Here is a 19,957-nt window from a genome sequence, read left to right on the forward strand (position 1 = left end):
GAACTATTGAGACCTGTGGAGAAGACTTTGGCTTGTGGAGACGCAGGAGACGGCGCAATGCGGGAGTGGAGCGAAGTTGTATCAGTCACTGAAGAGCGGCTGAATCTCAAAGACAAAGACATATGAACAACTTGAAAACTTTCGAACCTAACACTTGCGCGCTGTCCGCAGCCTGGATGCCCAAAATCACTTGGGCTATGAGAAACTCCTTCCAGATATCCCTTTTGCCTGGTTGAAACGGCTTCTTACCATGCAAGATGCACTCGTCACTCAATTGTCGACTTTCAAACCCTACTGCCGTCTCTTTCGACCGCCTATGGAAGCGCCATACCAAGCAAGAAAGCGGGTTCGTTGATGTTATGATGCTGATAGCTGTTATATGTCAATACGAGGACTACGTCTTGAGGACGGTAATTAGAGAATACCTGAGAATGCCGATGCCGCCAGGCTCGAGCATCGCCGATAATGGAAAATCTATGGGGTAGTTGAGCCATCTTCTAACAAAGCTTCTCAGATTATGTCCATGAGCGACCTTGAAAATTAGATCAATGAATACAAGAAAGTCCAATTTCAACTGCTTACGAGGAGGACATCGCAAGCGTTCTCGCCGTGCATATTTGGCTTGTGAATCTCGCGTATCCGTTCGATTATGCTGTCTAACCTCTCTACTACTTGTTCAGGGGACCTATATATAGCATTCATCAACAACGGCCCCTTTTAAGGTATGGTAGACAACGTACTCTCCTCCTTCACATCCGTCTCTGAAGTGGTCCCAGTCCTTACCGTTCAAGCCTCGCTTCTCTCTCAATTCTCTTATTTCCTTCGTGTTCAAGCCTTCATAATCTCCATAATTCCATTCCGACAGTTCTGGCGAGACAGTAGCTTTAGATTTGAGCAAATTTTGTCGCGTGGCAGGCGCAAACATCAGCTCGTATGTCTTACGGGCCCTTTGCATCGGGCTTATGAGGATCAATGACAGCTTTGCTGGATCAATCAACTTGCCTTTTAGATTCCGGAGTCAGTATTCCTTCTCCATATTGATATTCGAGGGGTGAAATGTGCCAGTGGAGTACAAATACTCTCAAAAATGTCATCACTGTCTTATAACTCACATAAACGCGGGAGTGGGGGGGGTCCAGGGGGAACGCTCCGAAAAGTGGACTTGCCAGGACCAATCAGCTGGTGCGCTGATCTTGAAACTTGAGCTTCGCCAGCGGTAGTAAGAGGTAGGTCAGTGGTACCAGTCCACCTGCAGTAGATTGTCAAGGATTGTCACCGCTTCGCGCAAAAATGGGTAATATTGTTTACCTCCCGTTCATGCTCCACTCAGTCTGACCTATAATGTGTTAGCATGGGACATGACGATAGAAACATAGAAATAGGCAAACCATGACGAGCAAGGAATACGCGAGGTGTGCCAGCATCTTTGTCGGCGGCCATTGAGTGTGAAAGTTCGATGCCCCAATGTTGACGAGGGAGCGGGGTATAATCAGTTCAAAAACAGCTGCGAGTCAAAACTATAACCCTCTCTCCAGTTGATTTTGTCAAGACTGAGGTACCTAACACCTGAGATTCTCGGGTCAAAGAAGCACCTCGGAAAACGTCATTGGATCCGCTCAAACGCTCTACGATACGAAAAATTTGTTGAATTGACAGCACTGGGCATGGAGAATGGTAACGTAGTGCTCCAAACCGGTACCAATGGCTAATGTTGAAGATCACCAACGAGTTGTGGGATTGTGAACAAGAAGCTAAAAACCCAGACTACTCTTTCCCAACTCCGGTCAACAATGCAAAACCCGCTCAACGTGAGGCCTCCGCTTCGCCTCTTCGCAATGCCAGAAGAGCACGGACATCAGTGACATATTGCAGAGCCTCTAAAACCGGAATAAGGTGTAAAAGGTCGTTATCGGTGGGATCGTTAATCCAACCCTCGATGGGTATTGCGTTGTCTATGATAAATCAGTCAGATACCATGGTTTAGGTCTTTGGTAACATTTTTACCTTCATGGAATATGTAGCTCAAAGGGCTATTGTCAAGTATCATGACCTTGCTCAGGTCTGGTTCCACTGAGCTAAGGTCCTTGATATATGCCCCATTCCTGAACGTACAATGCTGGCGGTAGTACCGCGCCGAAAAATATTTCCGCTCTTGCTCAAGCCAATCGATAACGGGATCTGCGTATTCTTGGACCGAAGCCGTAAAGACAACAAGATTATACCATTTACAAACGTGTCGGAGAAAATCGTCACAGTGTGGGCGCTTATGTACGTAATAGAGAATAGGATGTTGGGGTCCAAGAGTAGCTCCCCCATAGCCGACGGTCGTATTTAGCTTGACCTCTACCATGTGGCCGCTGCTCATTCTGCCCCCTTTTGCCAGGCTGTGGATCAGTGTCTCATCTAAGTCTATTACCAATGTCTTCTGCGTGAGTCTAGTGGAAGTTTGTGAGGATATTTGGTTTGAATAGGAAGGTTGCCGCCTAGGAATGAGAGGTCGCGGTGGAGCAGGAGCGCGAGGATACTTGGTAAGTTTCAGAGATGATGCAGGTGATGTTGGCGACTTTATGTTCGCTACTGTAAGCGTAGGTTGTTGACTGCGGCCAATAACACCGGCCCCATGCCCAACATCCCCTCTCTCTTTTTTCTGCTTCCGCCGTCGAGTCGTGTCTTCATTGTACAGCTTTATGCGAATGGATCTCCTCGCCTGCGGTACATCATCCGATGAAGATGACGTGTTGAGCCTTGGTCTATTCTCCCGAGGCGTATCAAGAATGACGAGCTTTTCTCCGACCTCAGCTTCGGATTCTGAGGTTGCTGGAGAGATGCAGTCGGCCTCTTTGGGCTTGAGCCCGAGCTCTTTCACCGACGTTTTCCGGCGCAGATTCTTGTGATCTGAGCTTGAAGAGAATGCAACAGCTGGAGCATCTGAAGATCCCGAGAGTCCAACAGCCTGTGCTGTAGATTTCCTTCCGTTACGCTTCGGCAGAGCGCGGCTTAACTTGCGTACCGGCAGTAACGGAGAGAACCTGCCCTTCTCGTCGTAAAAGCCTGTAACAATGTAGAGGCCGGGCGAGACTAATGTAGAAAGCACCCATTTCAAAGACTCGGTCAGAGCATGTACCAGTCTTTTTGCTGCCAAACGGAGTTTGCTGTATCTTGGACCAGGTTTCGAAGAACTTTCGGGTTCCATGGCCCCGGCGAGCAGCGGAGTACCCTCGCTCATCTCGTCTGGCGTCGTCTCAACGCCCGTGTCTTCTTCGGCATCTGCGCTGCTAGGGCCCGCCTCCTTCTCCTCGACCGTATCTGTGACGCCTCCTTTGACATGCTGACTGGCACTTCGCTTTGATTTGTTGTCCGTATTTCCTTCTCTCAAATTACTGTCACTGTAGGACCGGGGTCTGTGGGTCGTAGGCGTTTGAGGCGGGGTTGGACCGATGACGCGAGCGGACAAGATGTTCAAAGAGTTCATCGTCCGAGAGGAGCCATCGAACTGCTACAGGAAGGGCCCTGGTGTTCTGAATGTAGCCAGTCAATTTTAGTGCCGCAGAAAGGCAGTCTTTAAGTAGATGCGCAGCCCGAATGGAGCTGTTGTTTAGGCCCCCCAGCTTGCGGGCTCGAAGTTGGGGCTTTGTCACTCGCTGAGTGTCAGTTGCGACAGTTCCCAGATGGCGTGCGCAATCCAACGGTTGCGATATTTGTGATTTCCAGTCTGACAGAGTCAATGCCTTGCTAGAGACCCAGGGGCTTCTTTGGTGTGGGGCGGCGGGGGTAAACAATGTATTGGAGAGGATCGGAGGTTGGGAAAACAAATGATCCCGAACTGTTTGATAGCTTCATCTTACAGTAACTGTAGATGACTACTAAATACGACCATTGACCCTTAAATCTTTCACGCACTTTCAGAGTGTCCATCCAACGTAGTCTTGAGATGCAAAACCATCCGAAACAAGAACTGAAGTGCCTATCCCTCCACCGAACGTCTACCAGCTTACAACCGCCGTTCTGGCACCCAATCAACGCCCAACCACAGCCAATTAGGCCAATACATATGCAGCGGCTTCTTATCAACTGCTCTTTGTCTCTAGAATACTGACCCAAATTCTTTGCAAACTTGGCGACACCGCTATCATCATGCCTTCTTCAGCAGGCGTTCTGACCCCGGCTCTCACAACCTTCTCCAGATCCGTTAGGAACAGAGGTACTCCAATCGAGTCCTCTATAGAGAACCTGATTTCGTAAGAACTCGAAGTTGTGGCAATACCATAACTTGATGCTGACCAAAACAGCCTTCTAAAAAGACGTCAAATTCGCGATTCAAAACCCTGTGCAATGGCTACCGCTTACCTCTTGCGCCGGGTAGTGGAGACATTCAAGATCGCAGATGTCTCGGGACTCATTGAACGGGTGCAGCAAGTCGGAGAACGATTATTAGCTGCGCAGCCGAGGGAGTTGGCCATTGGGAACATAGTACGCCGTGTTCTGGGTGTCATCCGAGAAGAGGCAGAAGAGGATCGAGACGGGGAGACCAGTGGCTACAGCGATGCGGACACAGACAGTCGGCCTCATTCCGCGGGAGAGAATGGTTCAAGACTGCCTGAAGCACCTGGGGCCGTCTCGCGGGCTCTCTTGTCAAGTCCATTGCGGCGAGGTGCTAGTGACCAACCTTCGCTCGAACCTCATGAAGACGGAGCATTCCAACGCCTTCCAGTTCTAACAGCGCATGCTTCATATGCAAGTACGAATACTGGTCCCGTGGTGACGTCTATGTTCAGCTTGCTATCTCACCCTAGATCGAATGTAGCGTTACCCACTGCTACTCCTGGCTCGCAGTCCGCTGAAAGCCATCCACCACTTTCGAACACGGCCCTTGCAAATCTTACTGCTGCCAAAGATCTCAGGGCAGAAATCGTTGAAGGAATACAGGAAATACTTGAGGAATTGAATCAAGCGGATGACCAGATAGCTGGCTACTGTCTAGAGCACATCCATTCTAACGAGGTCATTCTCACTCACACATCCTCAATCACCGTTCAAAAATTTCTCCTCAAGGCAGCCGCTAAACGAAAATTTACTGTGATCCACGCCGAAACCTTTCCCAACCACCACGAATCTACGCATGCCACAGTCATTGGCAAAGCTAAAGGGGAGTCGGATGACGAATTGAGACCAGAGTCATTCCAGAAATCGCTGACTGCAGCCGGCATCACAGTAATCCTAATTCCCGACTCAGCTGTGTTTGCCTTGATGTCGCGCGTCAACAAAGTGATTCTCGACACTCATATTGTACTCGCAAATGGGGGTTTGGTAGCAGCAGCAGGGGCAAAGGTTGTTGCCAAAGCTGCGAGTATGCATCGGACGCCTGTTATCGTGCTTAGTGGGGTTTACAAGCTTAGCCCAGTCTATCCTTTTGATATTGATTCGTTGATGGAAAACGGAGATCCAGCCGGAGTGATCGGATATGGAGATGGAGACATGGTGAACAAGGTCGAGTTTGAAAACCCCCTGTTCGATCATATCCCTCCGGAATTGGTAGATCTCTACATCACGAACCTGTGAGTACATCCGCATCGACCATCTGCAAGATTGAAACCACTGACACTATATCCTAGGGGTGGACATGCTCCTACTTATCTCTATCGCATAATTGCAGATCACTACAGAGCTGAGGATACAGAGCTTGATAAACTCAATGCATATCAATGAAACACTTTGCTGCAGTTATTTGTTGACTTGCTACAAAGACGTGGCAACTATAACCGAGTTTGATAGGTCTGACCTTCGCTCTTCTGACAGTCTACCTCTCTGCTCGAAATCTCAAAAACGCCTTGGCCTCGGATAGTCATCCTTTGGGTTTGCCTATTGTTGCATTAGCACAACAACCCTTAGGAAGACATATAACAGGCAGGATGCGATGACAATAGAAAGGGTATAGATTGGGTGTCTCAGGTCTTTTCAGTTCTTTTTTGGTCTTCAAGCTGCAGGCTCTTCAGGCTTTCAATCTTTCAGGAGACCACCAACAGAGCGAAATCCATAGCACGCCCAGACAGTCTTGTTTGCAATTGTCTCGCCTGCTCTATCTTACTGTACACCACTGCCATTGACGAAGATTCGGCAAGGAACAGTAGAATCAAAGTTCCATTGAGTGGTCCATTTTGAATGTACACAAAGGATACAGAGTATTCTGCTCATTGACTTTGAACAGTCCCCCTTGCTGATGTGCCAACCAACAAGACTGCCAGAGGCTTGCCAGAATTTGCATACCCAATTTGGTGTTAGGTCTGCCCGCTAGACGGAAGACTATAAAGAGCTCTTGTGCGGTCAGACCTTTTACCATTGTTGCATCATTGACACCGTGTACAGCATTTCAATAACTTGGAAAAAATTGTAAATTACAGCCATGAATGAAAGCACTTACCATTCAGATTGTCACTTCGCAACCCTGATAACCTGAACACGGCCAATTCAGCTGCTTCGTGTTACTGATGTTTCTTTGTAGAGCAATAGGATCTCAAAGGTGGATGAAAGAGTGATTGGCCTCCGAATTGAATTAAGGTCGGGTTTAGAATATGTTACCCACTTCCCGTATTTTATTCACGGGGCTAGCAGGCTAGCAATACCAGTTTAGTAATTGCTGTAATTATTTGGTACCTCCCTCCAATCCTCTAATTCACTCCTTTGAGGTCTCATATTATCTCAGGCTTCACGCAGGTAGCCTCTGTTCAAGTGAATCCTGCAAGTTGTTCTGGGCTATGGATTTCCTCAAATCAGCCGTAGCCTCTGCCATCTCCAAGGACCCTCCTTTTCCTTACAAGTTTGGTGACAGGTTGACTGTAGATCAGTCAATCTGGGCTCTACATAACGGCACGAAGCGAGTGTGTGTACTCCAGAAACTATGTATCAAATATCTCTGACTCGTGTGCGCCTTTCAAGGAAAATGGGTCGGATTGCAGCATCTTCGCATTCGATGTTACCGCAGATAAATCCCGCTTACCACTCGCTCGGAATGCAGTACGAAAGATGCGAACATTGAGGCATCCGGGAGTGATAAAAGTCTACGATACAGTCGAGGTACAGCCATCATACCGCGGAGAAGGGACATTGGGGCAAATTCTGATACATATGATAGACAGAGACATACATCTACGTTGCTACCGAGAGAGTCACTCCTTTAGAATGGTCAGCAAGACGTAAAAGCCTGAGTGTAGAAACTTCGAAATGGGGCCTCTTCAGTATTGCAGTATGGTATTCGAGGGTTCTGGAAAATGGGAAGCATATTAAACGTTTTCCCAGAATACGTTATCATTCATCAACGACGAGGCTTCTTCTATACATGGAAATGTTCGCCTCTCCTCGATCTTCACCAGCCAAAGTGGAGAATGGAGACTGGGCGGGCTAGAGGTGCTGAGCTCCCCAGAGGACGACGATGCTCTCATCTATGTCAGTCCTAAGGCAATACCCTCTCGAATAACTTGGCTGACTTTCGAAGAGGTATGGAAGCTTTACCCCCAACTCTGGACGGTACGCTCCTCCTGAAATTGCCAAAGCAAGTTGGGACGCGATTAAACGGCATCCGCTTTCCGCAATCGATTCATATAATTTCGGAATACTGGTGTTTGAGGTTTTCAATGGCAGTTTTATCACTGCTGATCAAGTCGGCCAAACAAAAAATGTGCCGCCAAGTATGCATCAAAGTTACAAGAGGCTGCTGAATGCCAACCCTAAGGCAAGATTAAGCGTTTCTCACTTTCGGGATCAAGGGAGGCGTAGTGGTGGGTTCTTCGAGACCCCACTGATCAAGCTGTCGGAAGGCATCGATAGTCTTGGCTTGAAGAGTGAGGGCGAAAGAGAAGAATTCCTGAGGTTCGCATATGAAGAGACCAATAACTATGCTGTGCGCTGACTATCCTCCAGCGAGCTAGACGAAGTCGCGGAAGATTTTCCCGAGGAATTTTTCAGCGTGAAAGTACTTCCTGAGCTTCTGAAATCCGTAGAATTTGGAGGCGGAGGACCTAAAGTCTTCGCATCTGTGATGAAAATAGGAAAAAAGCTCTCTGACGAAGAGTGGGAGTCAAAGATTACTCCCGTTATTGTCAGACTGTTTTCAAATCCGGACCGAGCAATACGAGTTTGCTTGCTTGATTGTCTTCCCGGTATGATTGATCACCTATCTCAGAAGGTTGTCAACGACAGGATCTTCCCACAGATGGTAATGTTCCCGTGCGCCAGCATATTATGATTCACACTAAATCGAACAGGTCACGGGTTTCACAGACGTAGCACCACTGGTTCGTGAACAGACAGTCAAGGCCGTTCTGACGATTATCACCAAGCTCTCGGATCGAACTATCAACGGAGATTTACTAAAGCAGCTTGCAAAAACCTCGAATGACGAGCAGCCTGGAATCCGTACTAATACTACCATATGTCTTGGGAAAATAGCGCGTCATCTGGGTACAAGTGTACGCACATCATAGTTCCTTTCGGGCTCCCAAATCACTGACTCGGCTTCAGACGAGACAAAAGGTTCTTGTCGCAGCTTTTGCACGCTCACTGCGAGACCCTTTCGTACACGCACGCAATGCAGCCCTGCTTGCACTCGCCGCAACCTTAGACCTGTTCACTGATGATGATTGTGCTACTAAGATCCTGCCTGCTCTGTGCCCGTCGTTGGTGGACAAAGAGAAGTAGAATATCTCAAGTGCAGCAAGAATCTTCTAGTCACTGACACTTACCAGGCTTGTTCGTGATCAAGCAAACAAATGCTTTGATGTCTACCTTCAGCGTATACGCAAGTATGGATACTCACTTCCGGACACAGTCTTGCCACCACCTGCCATTGTGGTAGCTAATGGTGCTGTCCCACGTATGGGCACGCCTCAAAATGACACGCCAGGATGGGCTGGTTGGGCAATTTCGTCCTTTACGAACAAATTGGCCACCGCTAGCGGTGACATGCAATCGAAAGCTGTGAAACCTCAGCAGGCAAAGAGTGACAGATCATCATCTGTTCCCCCAGCGGCAGATTCCTCTCATCCTCCACTTTCAGCATCAGCATCCATCCTCCATCGCCAGTCTGTCACTGGCACATCCACCCCTGCTCGAGTGCCAACGCCCACTGAGCAGTGTTTCAAAAATCCCATCGAGGATGACGAGGACGTTGACGAGGCTTGGGGTGAAATGGCTGAAAATTCCTTCTTCGACGCTCCAACGGAAACTAAGCCAAATCCAGCTCCCCCAATCAGCTTTGACGATGGTGGCGAGCCGGATTTTGAGGGATGGTTGAAAGCGCAGGCTCAGGCTAAGTCTAAAGCACCATTGCCTAAGGGATTGACCAAGCCTTCCGCCAATGTCAGCAATGTTAGCAATGGCAGGCAAGCTGTCACAAGAACTACTACTACTGGAAGCGTGGGCGCGGGAGTCGGCGCAAAGAAACTGGCGAGTACCATTGCTAAGCCCAAACCTGCGACTACCAAAGCCATCAGCACGAAGCCGAAAGAAGTGGATGATGATTGGGGCGACGCATGGGACTAGTCGTTGTAGTCTGGGATACCTTGTGGACACTTCGCGCGCATAAGCACGGCCTTGGGATAAAGGTGTTGCCGGAACTGTCCTTCTTTTGGAGGACGAACGCATTCATGAGATACCCGAAGTGTGGATGACCAAGTGTATCTAGAAGAGCGCGACGATGGTCGCGGGCCTGCAAAAATGCGCTGTGCACCCAATTGTGACGGTTGTAATCGACTTAGACCCCCCTATTGTAGCTCATGAAAAGAAACTTGTATACGTTCCATCACTGAAGCGTATCGTTTTGAACCCCAGCGCCATCGCTGAAATCGAGGTTTCGCACATGATGCTCGTCGTTAATGATTACTTCTTGCTCATCTCTCCGAGTAATCGTTCAGTGCCACACAAACAGCGCCTCTATGATGTCCATTGTACTGCCTAATGACTGCCTGCGTTCCCAACTCCCACAATCTGGCGTAATGATCGCTGCTCGCCGTCACCAGATATGCACTATCGGCACTGAATGCGCAATCCCACACCCATCTCTGGTGACTCTCGAGACTCGATTCTAATGGGAAAGCGCCTGGTTTACGCTCGGTAGGGAGATTCTCGTTGCCCTTGACAATATGTGGAGCTGCTGGGTCAACGGACCAGATGCGCGCATTGTGATCGGCGCTACATGTTGCCAGATGACGAACGTCCGGAGAAAGGAGGACTCGAGTTACGTAAGCGTTATGAGCCTGAAAAGACGTCACCGGTATCAAAGAGGTGATGTCACGGTTCTGGAGCATGCGCCAGACGTAAATGTTGCCCTTGGAAGAAGAATGTAAGTTAGCTAGGATTAGTATAGCAGCAGACGGAGCACGCACCGAATTGTTGCCTGCGCATAGCAACGTTCCATCACTAGCTACCGTAACACTCGACACAGAGACATCTTCCTCCGGAACCAGCTGGTGGGTGCATTTGTTTTCTCCCAGATCCCAAATCCTGACATTGCCCCCTCGATCACAAGCTATCACCTCGCCTTGATTTGGGTGGATCACCACATCATTAACAGGGATTCCGTGATCATAGCTTCGCTGAATACTCCCATCTTTTGTTTGCCACACCTTTACCCAACCATCTTCAGAACAAGTCACCATCCATTTGCCCTCACAATGAAAAGTGACTCCGGTAACGTTCCCTGTGTGCCCGGCGAAGGTCATGACAGGACTCGGATTTGAGGAGCGGATATCGAATAGCTTGACTTTTTGATGGCCTGCAGCAGCAAGGTACCGTTTATCGGGAGATATACAAAGGCGGTTGACTTGCGATTCGGGATGCTGGATTGTGCGATGGCAGATGCCAGAAAGGGCTTCCCAAAAACGTATCGTGTGGTCGTAACCAGCTGGAAGAATCGTTAATGCATAGAGTTTGCGGTATGAAATTTGTAGAACTCTTGTGCAACCTACCTGTGCAAAGGATTACACTCATGGTCCAAGTTTACTGGGTGAAGCTGAGATGCGCAATTGTGTTCTCTTTAGTCGAATCGACACACGCAGCCTCGAAGCCTTGGGATCAACGATACAGAAAAGCTTTGATGTCACAGACCAAGCGCTTATTGAATTATTTGAAAGCCTGCATCAAAAGGCCATTCCAAGGATTTTGTGCGCAAGCTATCTCACACTCAAGCCGCCTTCTAAATGTTTGGTTACCACCCTTTAACTTTAGTCACTTAGGGCATAAGATTGACAGTACCTTTGATTGTAGCGCTAGGGAGCTGTTGAGAAACGAGTTCTAAATTGGTGTCACTAATCGCGCTTATCGCGCAGTCGCGGTAGTCCCGAAGCGAGGCACGACTTCGGACTTGCTTTGCTCTGCATCTTCCACACCGTCGGACATTCTTCCAAAACATCTGTCGCTTTTGGTATAATCATCTAGAATCACAGGTTCTGAGTCAAGCATGGGTTCGAAGGTCAAAATGCTACAGTTGGAGCAGCTTGATTGAGGCACTCGCAAGCCTGCTGCTCCCTGACAAGAGCGAGGTGAAGACATGACTCCCTCATCGCTCAAGAAGATGAGTGGGGCTCAAGAGAGTAAAGAAGGTAATTATGCTTCGTTGGAGAAAACACCATCGGGTAGGTTCACTATTTGCGATCTGGGGCTTACACTTCTCCCCGGATCACAGATTCAGAGAAAGGACGAGAAGGGATCAGGGACTGCTGCTGAGAGCGGTCCAAAAAACCCAGCCAAAAAATGTATTGGAAGGTCGGAACAATGGAAGTCTTTTGAGACTGGGATCCAACTAAAGCATCCAGCCCGGGAAACAGATTTTCCCAACGAGGCCAAGAGCCCAAGCAGCTCTCAATATCCTGATCTAGAATCAGCAAAACCCTCAAATGCGACGGCTCGAATCAACCGAGAACGGCCCTTCTCTCAGGACTTTTCTGCAAAGGATGGCAGTGGCGTGGTGCAGCACAATGGTAACTCCATCGCCGCAGCTCCATACGATGAGCAGATAATGGGCACCGGTGAGGTTAGGAATGCGAACAGCTGTCAAAATGATGACTCTTCTCCTCGTACCGTGAAACGGAGGAAGCTTGGAAGCCGTGCATGTAACCAAATGCGAGATTCAAAAGTAAACAAAGGAAAAGAAGCGGCATTTGAAACCCACTATAACCGATTTTACGTGCATCAACATCAAGATCTGTCCGAAATCAATGCTGTTCGCTCAGGAAAGGAAAAATCATCAGTTGCAACAATCGGTGTTCCCTTCGGCGGACCCGGAGGAGGCTTAGGATCTAGCAAGCCAGAATCACGGCCCCAAATCAAACATAGCCCAGACAGTGCTCCTGCTCGTTCTCATCAAAGCACGATTTTAGTATCGGAAGGTATAGCTCTGCATGGCAATTCAGCCTCAAGATCTCCAGCGAAGCACCGATACTCTGAACCAGGAGAGCTGACATTGCACCATCATCCTACCAACTCTTCGAAATCTATCTCCACGCAACATTGGAAGCATTCGAGCCTGTTCTCTGACACCCCCGCAGACATTCGAACACAAGTGTTGAAGCCCAGGAAGGAAGTGAATAGGTCTTGGACCAATCATTTTCCGGCCAAGGCGAAAATTCCTCGCCGCGCTAACCTACCCGCCTCTTCTTTACTATCAGCTCCATCCACACCTAGCGAAGATCATCAACATCCACACTCGATTAATGCTCTACCAACATCTACGAATCTTCATGCGAATACACCCTCCTCGAGCACACATTATTCACCTTCACTGCTCAAATATCTTAGCCTGTCAATAGCTTCCAATCATCCGTTAGACCTTTGTGCTCAAGAGAATACCTTTGACACTGCACTTGGTCATAAGAGCCACTTATCTCGAAGACGTTCTGCTTCAATGCCAAACCTCTCGTCAACGTGGGCACCAATGAATATGAATTCCTCCGACCGTTTCGGGCCAACCTCATTGCCCACTCCACCCCGTGAACGACCAAGCTCGCTCCCGCCTTATGGGAACGGACCGTTCCTCCAAAACCTTGTTGGCCCTCCTCATGGTCAAGTCGACGCGTCTTTCAACGCAGACGACTCTTCCGCCCGCAATTGGCAACTCAATTCGAACTTCCAGGGTCAACACGGCATCAGCCTCTTCGATAGGCAGAGTGTAGCCTTCACACCTAGCCTTCATCCTCGCCAAGCCTTGACACAGCCATCGAACCACCAAGACATGACCGGCCCATCCGTAACCGCAATGGCTGCCGTTGGACCACAGGATAGTCGCCGACGGTTGGAAATAAAACCCAACTACAGCCATGAGGAGGTTAAGTCGCTCATGTTCAATTTCGTCCGACAAGCGCAAACGCTAAAAGTAGAAAGCGCAAATTTGCAGTCCTTAAATACTGCCATGAAGAAAGGCTTTGAGAGCCTCCAACAAGGAAAAGCTGATCTGATGCAACAGATCCAGCGCTACGAGCGCACTGTTGCACAAAAGGACCAGCAGATTGAGGCCATGCGAAGACAAGGCTCTTCGCTACAGCACCAGTACAAGCGAATCTGGGACGAACATCACCAACTCCTTGCAACTATACGGAAGGAGAATGGCACTGGTAACCCTAGCGCAATAGCTAAGAAAATTCGGTGGAATCATTCGCCCAATGCTGTTGGCGCTGCTAGCCAAGGCGATCAATCTAGCGAAAAGGCGTCCCCAGTGTATTCTGCCAATGGAGCACAGCTACCCATCTCGAGACACGCTTTCGAACAGGCACATACGGGACCCCACCAACATTTTCAGCCAGTATCTGTTCCTTGCTCATCGGAGGCAAATGTAATCAATGCCTTGAACCGGTCCTTGTGCCAGCAAGGGAACGCTGCCGCATACCACAATGGCGCAAATCCATCGCAGACAGCGTCAATTCCTGCTTACCCAAAGGCAAGTGTAGCGAACGCTTCGAGCCGGGCTTTGGTGCAACCACGGTTCGCTGCCGCGAACCCCAACAGCGAAAACTCACCGCACGATGGATCCACTAGATGGGTACCTTCAGATCAACCACTCGGTGCCACTGTCCAAACAGTGACGACCAATGGTCAGAACGATCAGCGCCCCACAGAACATGTACCCACTGAGTGCGTGACCATCGACCTCACGGACGATTCTCAGTCACCCTCGTCTTCGGTACTCCAGACACGTCAATCATCTGTTCAGGGTGGAAATCCACCCTGCGACCTTCCATCGGGCCAATACCCACCAGATCAATACCCAATAGGGCACGTTGTATCAAGTCAATATCCGTCAGATCCGACCGCACAGAACCAAATGTCCCAGAGCCAACTACCACCGAACCGAAACTCACAAGACGAGAGCCTGGAAGCCAGGCAAAGTCAAAAGGAAGCATTTGCTCGCATGACCCAGAAATCTTGTCTCTGGGTCCAAGGAGAAAATCCCTTTAGAAAGGGAACAAAGACTGAACAGCAAGTTGGGCTGCCAAATTCCAGACGACCCTCACAAAGCAGCACGGAGGAACCCGTTTCTTTTGCACAATCTCCGCAAGCGGGTCGTGTGGCGCCCTTGCCGGAGACCGCGACTGGCCGAAAGACCAAAAAGAAAGCCCCAGAGAAGACAAAGGTTGCCCTGGACGCTGAAGCTAAAAAGGAGAGGGCGAAAGCTTACAGAAAGACCGCTGCGGAGAAGAAGAAGCGAGAGAAGGAAGCTGCAAAGCAATCGCTTCCGAACGAGAATATGCCGAACAATGCCATGCGCGCTCAAAAGCAAGGCAGAAGAACAGCCAATGGAGAAAAACGCCTGGAGCAAGCTCGAAACCCGTCGGAAGAACCCGGTTCACGGGAGCCTCAAAAGACGCTAGATGGTCGATTGTATCAAGACGACGCTGGCGTCCAGCAAGTCTTACACGAAGAAAGCGTGAGGCAAGAGGCGTCGGATGACCACGATTCGCTTTTCGGAGAGAGTGAAGCGGAGGGCCGGGAAGATGCAATTTCACCAGATGCTGACATTTTCATGCACGACGACGCTGCTGCCACGGAGCAAGATAGGGAGGCTGCATTTGCGGCAGAAATCGAGGCAGAATTCGAAGCAGATGTAGATGCTGGAAGAATGGTAGGTTTCGAGCAGGGTGATGCGTCCAGTGGCCAGACCTCTGACCCAATCGCCCCACCCAACAGCGATGATGGATTTCATGATTTCTCTGAGGAGAGCGAGGAGGAATAGATGACAGAGGATGGAACGACCCGGTTGAGCTGAGCATCATGAAAGTGGTAACTTACATATGTGTTGAACACCGTTGTGTTGAAAACCGCATTTGTTTACAGTGCTGGTGGCCCTTTTCCTCAGGTGCTGAAAGCGAGGACACCATTTCGAGACCTGTTCGAGGAGTGGCCAAGCACCGTGAAGAAGGTTCTGTGTCATATCATGGAAGCGTTGTACATACTGAGAAGCATTAGCAGATACCCAACCTAGCTACTAGCTACCGCAATACATATGATGATCTAACAAACCTCTACAAGCGGCCGCTGAGTATCTTTAGTGTGCTCTACATCGAAGACGAGATCCTCTCTTGGTCCATAAAAGACCTGGACACATCCGTTCAAGCGTTTCGTCGTCCCTTTTATTCATACATTTTAGAGCTGTATTGGCGCACCGTCGCAGACGAACACCTTCTACCCTGTTTGTCAACGCAAGTCTGCCTCGGCCCCTGAACCCCTTCCAATGCAACCGTATCGCTACTAGCTTCTTCAAAGGCTCGTGCAGATCAAAGCATGCTCTACCGGTTATCTAATGGTTAGATAACGGTTACGAGAACTCGGATTTCCCAATTCGATGGACATGATACGTGCTGAGCAGTCACTTGTTCATTCTGCCTGCAAATCTAAGTCTATATGAAATGAGCTAGGCAGAATGGTCCAATCGATGCCCCATTATTGCCTCGTGCAAATTCGAGTAGAACGCCTTTCGCAATGCAAGCCAAACTGTTCGAATGAGTATCCGTCATGACGTTAGCAATGCAAGAGCTCCCAAAACACCCATCGTCATCAGCAACAAGCTGCTAGGTCGCAAAGGGTACGCCGCGGACTGTACAAGCCCACAGCAAGCGCGACTGTAGGTGACATTGTTGTGCTGAGCAGCGACTTCGAAGACTGACCCGGGCGAAGAGCCTTGGTTGTAGTAATCCACCTGACGCAGATTTCGTAGTCAGCATGGCTTTCTCAGGGCAAGAAGGCTAGTCGTGACCCAGGTTCGGGGAATAAAAGAGTGCTCTGCTCTCTGAAGATAATCTTTCAAACCCGGAATTCGTAAAATATAGGGGGGATGAGTTGCTCCGAAATATACATACCAGGAGAAAGTTGGGGGAATTGGGCCAGGCCGCTACGACAAGGGTTAGCAACGCGGCTTCGCGACTGCAGTCTTCATTCTAGCTTACCAGCGCAGTTGTTGGCCATGAGACCGAGGCTTCCAGTCCCGTTAAGTGCATTTGTTTGATTGATCAGAGCCGTAGTTGGTACCAAAAGGCTCGTCCCCGCGAGAGAAATCTCGGTATTGAGGTTGTGGTTCGCCATATACATCCGGTTTTCCGCCTCTTGACGACTCAAATTGGGCGGCCTTTGCTGGGTGCAAGGGAAGCTCTGGTTGGTGGGACTGAAAGGTGTCTCCCACATCTGGCTGAATTCGTCCAAAATGTATGGGACTTCAGTCTGGTTGGCGTTGTAATCCATAAAGATGACGGCTCGTTTCCCCATGAGAATCATGTCTGACAGGGTAGGCCAGGATGATATGTTCATTGGAATTTGAGGCGGCACATACGCGTAGTTGGAAAGTCCGGAGTTTACAATTGGAGCACTATAATTGCCGACGCCGATGAAGTCGGAATTGCTCAGAAGTATTGTGACCACATCGTAGGGGTGAGTCTTAATCCAGCCGGTTATGTTTGTGAGATAGGATTGGACCGTACCAACGTCGAGAAGATTGCAAGAAGTATGGCAGCAAGAGACGGTGCTGGTGGTAGCATTGTAATGTGTCTCGGTTTCGAACATTCTGATGCCGTCATCTAGCTGATCGATGACTCCAAGCTGTTGATTAGAGGCTGCATTGTTAAGCAGGACGAAGGGGCTGTTGTGTGCCCCAACATAGGTGATATTGCTGTACTTTCGACTGCAGAATTCGGGATAATTGTTGCATGCTTGCGTATTCGTTGGGATAGCCGAGGTTGACGTTCTGCTGGCCGTCGAGTTTCCCATCATTGTGCCATTCGAGGATGTTGAAGATGACCGCATGGAGCCTTGTAAGAGAGTCAGGCTTGTTGAGGTTGATTGCTTAGAGGTTGACGAAGATGAGGCATTGGCGACGGCCATGGTAGTTTGGAATATGGCAGTGGTGCCATTGAGGGTGGAGGTGGTAGTGTATGAAATGTAAGAAACGTCGGAGCCCGTAGGAAGGAGATCTCCTCCCAAGTTGGATATGCTGGTGCCTGTTGTAAGGGAGCCTGAGAGTTGGATATCCGATGCCACTTGGGCGCTGACCTCAATGGCAAGAAGTAGGGTGAAGGGGAGAAGCAATAACATTATCAATTTCGAGGAACGGGGTACAGGTGATAAAGGATAGAGAAGAGAAGAGAAGAGAAGAGAAGAGAAGAGAAGAGAAGAGAAGAGAAGGAGTAGAGGTGAAGCACTAGTAGGGAGGCAGGCTGCTTGACAAGCTCTTAGTGAATGAAGGCGAGGTTGAGATTACTTTAAATAGGGCTATACTGGACTAGAAATGGAGGGTAGAAGAGGAGCAAGACGCGGTGAGACAGATGTCATAAAGTATTCGCCTTAGATATTAAATAGAGAGACAAGACACTCGTGCCTCTGATGCAAATCCGCGGTAAAAATCCGCCGAAGCACCGAAAAGATGAAGAAGAAGAAGAAGATGAAGAAGAAGAGTAATGATAATAATAATGATAATGATAATGGTAATGATAATAATAATTATGAGAAAGTATGTTATTATTATTAAGCACTGAGCACTTTTCTCCATACGTCAATCCCGATATCAAAACCCTTTTTCTCTCTTTCTTTTCCTTTTTCTTTTCCTTTTCTCCCTTTTTATTTTTCTTCAAATTTTTAGAAATGACTGCATGTAAGCCAGGATGAGATGCCAGTAATGTAGTAGGGAGACGCGTCTACAGTGGCGTTGAGAAGCTTCGTCACTCGGTGTTTCTTTGCATGTTGATTGGGCGGCTGCAACGAAAGTGGTTTACATAAAAGAAATAAAGTTGTGCGTTGATGACGTCGGAGCGGGCTTAAAATAATCATGCATAAAGTATCACCAACGGCTCCGACTTCACATTTCCATAATAATGCAACCTTTTCTCCAACTACATTATCCATGCCGGTGCCGAGCGTGTCTAGGTAACACTCGTACATTATGAATATATGTATATATTATTTTTTTATCCTTTAAGCAACAAGCAATAGAATCACACCAGCCTAGCAGAGCAAACTGAACCATCTGCCTTTCTTTACCCTTCTTTCCTATCCTCTCGCTCCCTCAGGGCCCTCCCCCCCCCTCCCCCCCCAAAGTCTTTCCTCTCCTTCCCATTGCTCACCACCAATGGCCCTCCCAGCTTTCGTCTCGAACCACCGCTCACGCAAAGTACCACAAGAGAAATCTACAGCACATATCTCTCCATCCTCCTCCGGCCTTTCTCCTAACAATGACGCTCTACATCCTTCGCCCTCCACCGTCAGGGCAGCGACCCGCACTCGTCTCATTTTCTCCCTCCTCACCTCTCTCCTCTTCCTCATCGCCCTCGTCTTCCTCATTCTCGTCGAGGTCGGCAACACAAACGCTCATCGGGCAGTCGTGGGAAGCATCTACTTTTTGAAGCTCGACCTCAGCCATATCATTCCCCAAGCTGTTCCCCAGGCTACTCTCATCAATTCAATCGCAAGAACATTGGGGCTCCACGATTTCTATCAAGTTGGTCTATGGAATTACTGCGAGGGATATGGGAGTGGCATTACGGATTGTAGCAAGCCGCAAACGCTGTATTGGTTCAATCCGGTTGAAATCATTCTCAATCAGCTACTCGCTGGTGCCACGAGTATGCCACTCATCATTCGCACGCCTTGTGGTACCTGTAAATGCTAACTGGCAAAACTAAGTTGCCCTGCCTGCAAATATCATTTCGGCTCTCTCTCTTGTTCGAACAGCTTCTCACTGGGTACGTACATTTCGGAGCTGACCCTTCCTATTTGGTGTTGAAATGGATCCCCAGACCTCCATTTCCTACCTCGAATAAGCAATGCTGACCCCGAAAGATGTTTGCACTCTTCTTGACTGGTGTTTCCACCTGCTTCGTTTCCATCTTCCTCACCCCACTGAGTATTTACACGCGCTGGGCGACTTTCCCCATCGCCATCTTCGCTTTCCTCAGCGCCCTCACAACGACTGCCGCCAGCATCATTGCCACCGTCATGTTCATCATATTCGAAAAGGTCATCCACAGCGCCGAAGGCGAGGTTAACATCGTGCCAGAGATTGGGGTCAAGATGTTTGCATTCATGTGGGTGGCTAGCGCGTGTGCAATTGTCGGATGGTTGGTTCAGCTAGGCTTGTGTTGCTGTTGTGCCAGCAGGCGCGACGTGAGGCTAGGAAAGAAGACTGGGCGGGCAAAAGCGTGGAGAGAGCGCGGAGAAGTGCCGCCTCATGAGACGCGGGAGAGAAAAAGGGGGCTCTTTGGGCGGAAAAGGTAGTCACGGAAGGCTGTAAATATGTAGAAAAGCCAATATCTCATTTCCTGCGTCTCCATGTATTTCGCGCTCCAGTATATTACGACATTGTCACGGAGGACCTTGAGAACTAAGATCGCTTTAGACGGCCATAGTATTCTGATGCAGTGTTTCAATTACCTGCTATCCTAGGAGTAACATACAATTGAGTAAGTCCACCGAAATGATATCGCACATGAAGAGC

The 19,957-nt window shown here is 49.0% G+C and overlaps 8 protein-coding genes across 8 annotated transcripts; 4 read left to right on the forward strand and 4 right to left on the reverse strand.

Moving 5' to 3' along the window:
* Window positions 1-314: 314 nt before the first annotated feature.
* Window positions 315-1,440, reverse strand: HO133_010672 (uncharacterized protein; the record flags this gene model as incomplete). Its single annotated transcript, XM_037301524.1, has 7 exons — window positions 315-372; window positions 426-532; window positions 583-685; window positions 741-1,002; window positions 1,167-1,249; window positions 1,309-1,336; window positions 1,389-1,440. The coding sequence occupies 7 exons, from the start codon at window positions 1,438-1,440 to the stop codon at window positions 315-317; spliced, it is 693 nt and encodes a 230-aa protein (XP_037153158.1).
* Window positions 1,441-1,803: 363 nt separating this feature from the next.
* On the reverse strand, window positions 1,804-3,472 carry HO133_010673 (uncharacterized protein; the record flags this gene model as incomplete). Its single annotated transcript, XM_037301525.1, has 3 exons — window positions 1,804-1,952; window positions 2,005-2,061; window positions 2,113-3,472. 3 exons carry the CDS (start codon window positions 3,470-3,472, stop codon window positions 1,804-1,806), a joined length of 1,566 nt encoding a protein of 521 aa, XP_037153159.1.
* A 662-nt stretch (window positions 3,473-4,134) lies between these two features.
* On the forward strand, window positions 4,135-5,706 carry HO133_010674 (uncharacterized protein; the record flags this gene model as incomplete). The annotated part of the gene is made up of 3 exons (XM_037301526.1): window positions 4,135-4,238; window positions 4,290-5,555; window positions 5,613-5,706. 3 exons carry the CDS (start codon window positions 4,135-4,137, stop codon window positions 5,704-5,706), a joined length of 1,464 nt encoding a protein of 487 aa, XP_037153160.1.
* A 1,046-nt stretch (window positions 5,707-6,752) lies between these two features.
* HO133_010675 (uncharacterized protein) lies at window positions 6,753-9,534 on the forward strand (the record flags this gene model as incomplete). The annotated part of the gene is made up of 9 exons (XM_037301527.1): window positions 6,753-6,875; window positions 6,934-7,071; window positions 7,130-7,240; window positions 7,294-7,440; window positions 7,490-7,863; window positions 7,915-8,209; window positions 8,259-8,462; window positions 8,515-8,687; window positions 8,739-9,534. 9 exons carry the CDS (start codon window positions 6,753-6,755, stop codon window positions 9,532-9,534), a joined length of 2,361 nt encoding a protein of 786 aa, XP_037153161.1.
* Window positions 9,535-9,881: 347 nt separating this feature from the next.
* HO133_010676 (uncharacterized protein) lies at window positions 9,882-10,980 on the reverse strand (the record flags this gene model as incomplete). The annotated part of the gene is made up of 3 exons (XM_037301528.1): window positions 9,882-10,319; window positions 10,377-10,894; window positions 10,959-10,980. The coding sequence occupies 3 exons, from the start codon at window positions 10,978-10,980 to the stop codon at window positions 9,882-9,884; spliced, it is 978 nt and encodes a 325-aa protein (XP_037153162.1).
* A 559-nt stretch (window positions 10,981-11,539) lies between these two features.
* On the forward strand, window positions 11,540-15,214 carry HO133_010677 (uncharacterized protein; the record flags this gene model as incomplete). The annotated part of the gene is made up of 1 exon (XM_037301529.1): window positions 11,540-15,214. The coding sequence occupies one exon, from the start codon at window positions 11,540-11,542 to the stop codon at window positions 15,212-15,214; it is 3,675 nt and encodes a 1,224-aa protein (XP_037153163.1).
* Window positions 15,215-15,878: 664 nt separating this feature from the next.
* HO133_010678 (uncharacterized protein) lies at window positions 15,879-17,562 on the reverse strand (the record flags this gene model as incomplete). Its single annotated transcript, XM_037301530.1, has 4 exons — window positions 15,879-15,972; window positions 16,146-16,177; window positions 16,338-16,369; window positions 16,425-17,562. 4 exons carry the CDS (start codon window positions 17,560-17,562, stop codon window positions 15,879-15,881), a joined length of 1,296 nt encoding a protein of 431 aa, XP_037153164.1.
* Window positions 17,563-18,592: 1,030 nt separating this feature from the next.
* Window positions 18,593-19,694, forward strand: HO133_010679 (uncharacterized protein; the record flags this gene model as incomplete). Its single annotated transcript, XM_037301531.1, has 4 exons — window positions 18,593-19,085; window positions 19,195-19,205; window positions 19,303-19,547; window positions 19,595-19,694. 4 exons carry the CDS (start codon window positions 18,593-18,595, stop codon window positions 19,692-19,694), a joined length of 849 nt encoding a protein of 282 aa, XP_037153165.1.
* Window positions 19,695-19,957: the final 263 nt, after the last annotated feature.

This window comes from Letharia lupina (assembly GCF_014066315.1).
Source record: "Letharia lupina isolate WasteWater1 chromosome Unknown contig_9, whole genome shotgun sequence".
Taxonomy (NCBI): Eukaryota; Fungi; Ascomycota; class Lecanoromycetes; order Lecanorales; family Parmeliaceae; genus Letharia; species Letharia lupina.